The sequence below is a fragment of the Leptonychotes weddellii genome, chromosome 5 (genome assembly GCF_054177405.1).
Source record: "Leptonychotes weddellii isolate Sample4059 chromosome 5, ASM5417740v2, whole genome shotgun sequence".
Lineage (NCBI taxonomy): Eukaryota > Metazoa > Chordata > Mammalia > Carnivora > Phocidae > Leptonychotes > Leptonychotes weddellii.
In genome coordinates this window covers 124,890,397-124,898,133 of record NC_138373.1, presented here as the reverse complement: position 1 = coordinate 124,898,133, position 7,737 = coordinate 124,890,397, and the positions used below count along the sequence as shown (strand labels likewise).

At 35.4% G+C, this 7,737-nt stretch overlaps 1 protein-coding gene across 8 annotated transcripts in view; it reads left to right on the top strand.

The window, feature by feature from the left end:
* Positions 1 to 7,737, top strand: part of PPP1R12A (protein phosphatase 1 regulatory subunit 12A) — a 142,951-nt gene that overhangs the window by 96,813 nt on the left and 38,401 nt on the right. For 6 of the 8 annotated variants that reach the window (XM_081822119.1, XM_081822118.1, XM_081822122.1 and 3 more), the window contains exons 10-13: positions 3,876 to 4,091; positions 5,965 to 6,059; positions 6,500 to 6,604; positions 7,499 to 7,666. In XM_081822119.1, the coding sequence (XP_081678245.1) occupies positions 3,876 to 4,091; positions 5,965 to 6,059; positions 6,500 to 6,604; positions 7,499 to 7,666 (584 nt within the window). The remainder of the gene's footprint in view (positions 1 to 3,875; positions 4,092 to 5,964; positions 6,060 to 6,499; positions 6,605 to 7,498; positions 7,667 to 7,737) is intronic. The other 2 variants (XM_081822124.1, XM_081822121.1) reach the window with 1 other exon arrangement.

Here is a 7,737-nt window from a genome sequence, read left to right as displayed (position 1 = left end):
ATTTCCCCCCTTCATTTTTTCCTTCCTTCTATCTTCTTATTCTTTTTTTTAAAAAAACATATAATGTATTATTTGTTTCAGAGGTACAGGTCTGTGATTCAACAGTCTTACACAATTCACAGTGTTCACCATAGCACATACCCTCCCCAGTGTCTATCACCCAGCCACACCATCCCTCCCACCCCTCACCACTCCAGCAACCCTCAGTTTGTTTCCTGAGATTAAGAATTCCTCAGATTAAGAATTCCTCATATCAGTGAGGTCATATGATACATGTCTTTCTCTGACTGACTTATTTCGCTCAGCATAATACCCTCCAGTTCCATCCATGTCATTGCAAATGGTAAGATTTCATTCCTTTTGATGGCTGCATAATATTGCATTGTATATATATACACCACATCTTCTTTATCCATTCATCTGATGATGGACATCTTGGCTCTTTCCATAGTTTGGCTATTGTGGACATTGCTGCTATAAACATTGGGGTGCACGTACCCCTTGGGGTCCCTACATTTGTATCTTTGGGGTAAATATCCAGTAGTGCAATTGCTGGGTCGTAGGGTAGCTCTATTTTCAACTTTTTAGGAACCTCCATACTGTTTTCCAGAGTGGCTGCACCAGCTTGCATTCCCACCAACAGTGTAGGAGGGTTCAAATCTTAATATATTATCTCTTTGCTCCTAGAAAAAAAATAAAAAATTTAAAAAAAGGAAGTTATTGAAGTTGCCCAAGATGATAGAGTAGAGAAGTGGCAGTGGTCTTATAAAGGACAAGGAGATTCAGAGACTTGGCATCTAATTTATAAATGGGGGGAGATGACTAAGAAGTCTAACAGGACTATGAAATTTCAAATATAGGGAAGTGAAGAAATTTATTGTGCTACCAACAGAAATAGGGAACCGAGGGTGAGCCAGTTTGGAAATAAAGGTGTTTGATTCTAAATATGTTGAGTTTCAGGTTCCAGTTGTAGTTCTAGATAGTTCATTCTCTAGGTAAATAGAAATTTAGGACTGGCTGGGGCTCCTGGGTGGCTCAGTCGGTTAAGCGGCTGCCTTCGGCTCAGGTCACGTTCCCAGGGTCCTGGGATCGAGCCCCGCATCGGGCTCCTTGCTCAGCGGAGAGCCTGCTTCTCCCTCTCCCTCTGCCTGCTGCTCCCCCTGCTTGTGCTCTCTATCTCTCTCTGTGTGTCAAATAAATAAATAAAATCTTTAAAAAAAAAAATTCTCAGGACTGCGAATTTAGGAGTCAGGCTGAACTAGAGATAACAAATTTGAGAATAAGCTGAATACTGTTAATATTTAGCCTGAGGAAGTATAGAAGACCCTATTCCTGCAGGAGAAGAAAGTAAAAAGGGAAGATAGGAGATCTGAAAACAATCTTGAGAAGCTTATGTTGCAGGACTGTGCTAACAACAGCAAAAAGACCAAGAACGAAGGTGGTCAGAAGAGTAAGAAAGTCAAAACAGTGTACTGTTTACAAAAGTCAAAAGAGTTTCAGGGAGTGGGTATAGTTGAGTATTTTAGAGATGTTCATTTATAGATTAAGTAAAATTGAAAGGAGCTTTGAAACACAGAAAGCAATAAATCCAAATTCACATTAGGCAGAATGGAGATATATCAGTCATTATAGTGCAACAAATGTCCATTTCAAAATTGATAATACTGCCTCATTTTTCTCAACTCTAAAATAGCAGTAATAATAGCATTTCACTGGGTGGTTGCAAGGATTACCCATGTGAAAGACTTTTAAGCTTAGAACCTGACAAGATAGAACCTGATAGAACCAAACATCTATTCAATGTTAGCTTCTGTTGTACCATTCAGTAAATGTTAGGTTACCTATTTGTCCTGGAGGAGTAACTTTATTTCCAGTTTGGGGGAGGTTCTAGGTGAAGAATTGGCAAACCATGGTCCGTGGGCCAAGAGCTGGCCCACTACCTGTTTTTGTACAGCCCACATATTAGAATGGTTTTAATATTTTTAAATGGTTGGGAAAATCAAAAGAATGTTTTGTGACACAAATTCAAATTTCAATGTACCTAAATGAAGTTTTATTAGAACATAGCCACATTCATTCACTTATGTATTACCTGTGGCTACTTTGGTCCAACAGTGTAGATGAACAGTTGAAACAGAGATCCTATGGTTTGCAAAGCCTAAAATTCACAATCTGGTCCTTTACAGAAAAGTTCTCCAACCCCTATTCTTGGATGCTACGACTTTAGACTCAGAAATCAATAACCAGTCATCTCAGTGCCTGTCTTATTGTATACAATGTTTACAGAAGTCCCCGGACTTTCTCAGTCAGTGGAACCCTTAATGGTTTATTAATTTTTTTCACAGTGCCTCTTGGCCAGAGAAGTACCTCTTCGTTTCATTCATTAAGTAGTTAAGTGCAAGTAAGTTAACAATGGCAGTTTGTGCAGCGTCCAACAGGTGTCACTGTGCTTTCTCTTAAAACTTTACCCCACAGTCCCTTGTGATTTTATACTGGCACCCTAGAATTCTTCAGCGCACATTTTGGGAACTCGGGAATGCTGTGTATCTTGAGTCTGTTTTTTTACCCTATTGATAGGAATTACAGGAGGTATCAGAAATATCTTACACAATAGTTTTGTCTATGAAGTAGCCCTTTGACATCCTGGGTGCTTTAATAAGCTCTCTTAAACTGCTAATGATAGCAAACTTTGGCAATAAATATGGGGAAAAGTGTTTTTTTTTTTAATTACCCATATCCTATAATTATAGGAACTTGTTAGTTGCTATATTCACCCATCTAGTTCTTAACTGCGGTTAAATATTTAAACTCTGAGTTGATGAAATGAAGTAGGTAAAGATAACAGATGTTTCATTTTTATGGCTTTTGGAAAGCCTTGAAAATGAAGTATTTGTATAAAAAATTAATTTTTAGTTAAAATGTTTAATGTTTTGTAAAATCAAATAGTTTAAGGCTATGATATTAAAAATATTGATGAATTAAATGTCATAAATGGAAGATATGTCATTTATTACTTTTTGTTGATTATGCTGGATTAAAAATGTTTTAACCCAAGTATATAAATGAATAAAGACAAAATTCAAGTGCAGTCAGTTTGTTCATTCATATACTATAACATCATCTGCTCCATGTGCCTTTAACTGCTTTAGAAATTTCTTTATTAGATTCTTTCAGAATCTTTCTCATACTAAAACTAGAACTTGTTCCCAGTAACTTAAGATTGGATCATTACCCAGTTATTGGGCTTTAATTTGCTATAAAAACCTTTTTTTTTTAAAAAGTGTGTTTTGTTCGTAACTTCCTTTTCTGTTTTTATGCTTTCAATCTTTATCTCTTTACCTGTCTTATTTTAATTGGCTTTAGTATGATTTCATTGCTCCTATCATGCCTGTGGTGGAATCAGTAGATCCTGCATCATGGAGGCAGGGCTTGCGCAAAACTGGCATTGTTCTTGTGCCCAATAAGGGTGAAAAATCTATGGTGAGGCATTTCTATGTGCTGCAAGGATTTATATTAGGTTACAACATAACAAGTTTAATATAAATACTGGTGCCAAAGATGCATGGTTTTAAAGTCCTTATGGTGTGCTCATTTCCGTTCTCTGTATTTGCATCATAATTTTTCTGTGTGATATAAAGTGTGGAGTGTGTTTTATTAAATCTAACTTTTGGAAAGGTAGTTCTATTTTTTTTTTTTTTCAGTTTTAGATCTTTACATTTTTTACTAAGACATTAACCTACTTAGTCTAAGTGTTTCTCCTGAAACTATTAACTATAATTTGAGACATATTATCTGTAAACTTGTCATTTCCAGCTTAAGGATTGATCAGTCTTGATAATTATTTTTTCTTCTCCTTAAAAATAAAATAAAAACAGTTTCCAACCTCAGCTACAAAAGTTTCTCCCAAAGAAGAAGAAAGAAAAGATGAGTCTCCTGCATCTTGGAGGCTAGGACTTAGAAAGACTGGCAGTTACGGTGCACTTGCAGAAATCACAGCATCTAAAGAGGCTCAGAAAGACAAAGACGCTGCAGGGGTGATGCGTTCAGCTTCAAGTCCCAGGCTTTCCTCCTCTTTGGATAATAAAGAAAAGGTAATCTGTTTCCTAATCTGGTTTCTATCAAAACTCTAATAATTTGTTTTCTAGGAACATCAGATCTGATGGATTTTCTACTGTGTATCATTATTAGATCTGTGTATCAACTTAATTCACCTGACTTAATGAATTGCATGATAATAATACAAATATACCTACCTTAAACAGATGTCAATATGGAATTATAGGCATATATCCGAGATAGTGTGTGTTTGACTCCAGACCCCTGCAGTAAAGCAAGTCAAATGAATTTTTTTGTTTCCCACTGTATGTAAAAAAATTTATTTATACTATACTGTAGTCTCTTAAGTGTGCAATAGCATTATGTCTAAAGAAAATATACATACCTTAATTAAAAAATACTTTATTGCTAAAAAATGCTAACCATAATCTGAGCTTTCAGCAGGTCATAATCACTGGTCATAGATTACCATAGCAGATGTAATAATAATGAAAAAGCTTGAGGGTGCCTGGGCAGCTCATTCAGTTAAGTATCTGACTCTTGGTGTTGGCTCAGATTATGATCTCAGGGTCGTGAGATCAAGCCCCCCATCGGGCTCTTCACTCAGTGCAGAGTTTGCTTGAGATTCTCTCTCCCTCTCCTTCTGCCCCTCCCCCTGCTTGCATGCATGCTCTCTCAAACAAAAAAATAAATCTTTAAAAAAAAATTTGAAATATTTTGAAATATTGTGGGACTCACCAAAATGTGACACAGAGACACAAAGTGAGCAAATGCTGTTGGAAAATGGCTGGGATGTACTTGCTTGATGCAGGGTTGTAACAAATTCCAATTTATGAAAACCACAATATCTGTTAAATGCAATAAAATGAAGTGTGCCTCTGTAAGTGTTGGGAAAATCAGGTGTATTCGCCAAAAAAATAAATTATGAGATTATACTTAAATGAATCCCTTACCTACTTGAGAGCTTACAATAAAATGTATTAAGGGACATTTATTCTAGAATTTATTTATTCCAGAATGTAATTGTACTCCTAGGTTGCATTTATCCCGTGTCTGCAATTTTTTTATCTGCTTTTTCATCTGATACATCAAAAGCAACATCCTTCTAATGAGTAGTTTTAATAACTATATTTGGAAAGGAGTATTAAATTATAAATTATATCAAATAGAATATACCACAGTTCAGTCAGTGATATTTTATATAGCTGGATTATTTATTTTCTATTGCATTTTCAGTGCTTAGACTTTTTTCCATATAGTTTCCTTCCTCTATTTAAAAGTGTTTCTTTGTATCAGAAATTCAGAAATGGAATTTCTCATCAAGTAATTTTAATGTTTTTTTGTTTTGTATAAATTGACTGCCCAATTATTTTCCAAGTACTTGATGCCAGTATAGTGGGAACGTATCAGATGGCCTTGCTACTATAGTTTCAACCAGATTTGGATAAATATAATTTTCGTAATTTTTGTTCTGAATGTTTTAATGTTATATCAAAGTAGTAAATAATAATTGGGACTTACCAGTCAACCATATTTGAGCCTTATTTCCCTGGAAAAAGAAGAATATTTTATTTTATTATACTGCATTACCTTATATAATCTGTTACAGAAATTTAGAAAAAGTCATTAAAATGTGAGGGTTTTTTTTTCCTTATACTAAAATATTGTCTAATTCTAGATTAAAGGAGAAAGAAAAGAAACTTGGTTTAAACACTTTGTCCTTTAGTGTTTATAGTACTATAGATAGACATTAATTTTAGAGTATAGCTAGGAACTTTGAAAGAATACTATCAACTGTGATGGCTGTATAATTGTACCTTGTTGAATACTTTTTCCTTAATACTTCTAGCAGCTCCTATAATCATCACACAGATTTATTTTTACTCATTTTTTTTTCCTGTTGTGTAGGAGAAAGATAGTAAAGGAACTAGGCTTGCATATGTTGCACCTACAATACCAAGACGACTAGCCAGTACATCTGACATTGAAGAGAAGGAAAACAGGTGGATTCATTGTGATTTGCTCTATGTTTTTACTATGAAATCTTTATTGGGGTGCCTGGGTAACTCATTCGGTTAAGCGTCCAACTCTTGATTTCAGCTCAGGTCATGATCTCAGGGTCGTGAGATTGAGCCCCGTGTCGGGCTCTGTGCTGGGCATGGAGCCTTCCTGGGATTCTCGCTCTGCCCTATCCCCTACCCATATTTTGTGATCATAAGTAAAACTTCAGTAAATGTCTTAATTTCCTCCCCCCTATAATTAGGATTATACCCTAGGGATAGAATCTTAGAACTGGAATTACTTTCACTTCTTAATAATGTGCCAGAGTGTTTTCCCAAGGGATTTTACTAGTTTCTGCTTCTACTAATGTTTATTAATATACAGCTTTCTTAACCCTATTTTAAAATTATATACCAGAATTTGAAGGATGTTCTTTTCACAGAGATTCTTCAAGTTTGCGAACAAGTAGTTCTTACACAAGAAGAAAATGGGAAGATGATCTCAAAAAGAACAGCACAATTAATGAAGGATCAACTTATCATAAAAGGTAATATAATTCTTGAATAACTTTCATGTCTTTTATAAAAATATGAGGCAATTTGTTTGGAGTCCTCAGTTTAATATCATTAAGAAAATAATGCGTTTTTATAAATATGTCTTTTGTTGTTTAAATAAAACATCATTTAAAGACCCAGAATATATATTTAAAGATGGGTGAAAGTTTGCTTCTACTTATGCCTTCCTATTAATATATATGTTTCATTAGATTTGATTTATTAGGAAGTATCTTTTAGATTGTAGCATATTTAAAAGGAACTCCTTATATAATTAACTAGAGCAGTTGAAATAGATCAGTGTCTTCATTGATCTGGTCATTATTTACTGACCTAGAAGTTTCTACGTTTCTTAGAACTCAGAGATATGGAAATGTCCGTAATAAAATCACATTGGAGAGGAGGGGGGAAAAACCTTTAAATATTTTCTCTGCTAAAAGCAGCCAAAAAGAAGAGTAAAAGATGAACAAGTATAATATAGGCATGGGTCATTCCTAAGGATGTGACTCATTGCTGAAACACTTTTCTTCAAAAAGGTCCATCTTCACTTTCCCTGAGTAAAACTAAACGTAAGTGTTTTTCTCAGACCCAGTCTGGCATGACCATATGGTCTGGAACAGTCCAGGAATGAAAAATACCAGATCAGATCATCTTTGAGTCCTACTGAGGGAGGGGGGAGGCAGTAAAATGATACACTACCAAATTAGTGAAATCATCCAGACTCCTAGCAAGTTGTAGATGCAACTCTTGGTGCTGGAGCCGGTGGTGTATTTAGGAACACCGTTTTTTAGATTCTTCCTAGCCTTGTGAATCTGTGTAATATATAGACATTAACTATAGAATACACATACAAACACATCCTATATAGATATGACTCTTTCCTTCAGTTGCTCCTTTGGTAGAAGACCAGATGATTTGATTAGTTCTAGTGTTCCAAGCACCACATCAACACCAACAGTTACCTCTGCAGCTGGGCTTCAGAAAAGCCTGCTTTCCGGCACAAGCACTACTACAAAGATTACAACGGGTTCTTCCTCAGCAGGCACACAAAGCAGGTGAGTCACAGATACATTTTGTGTTCAGGCCTACTGTGTGCTTATGTATGTGCATGCATTTTTGTTTAGAA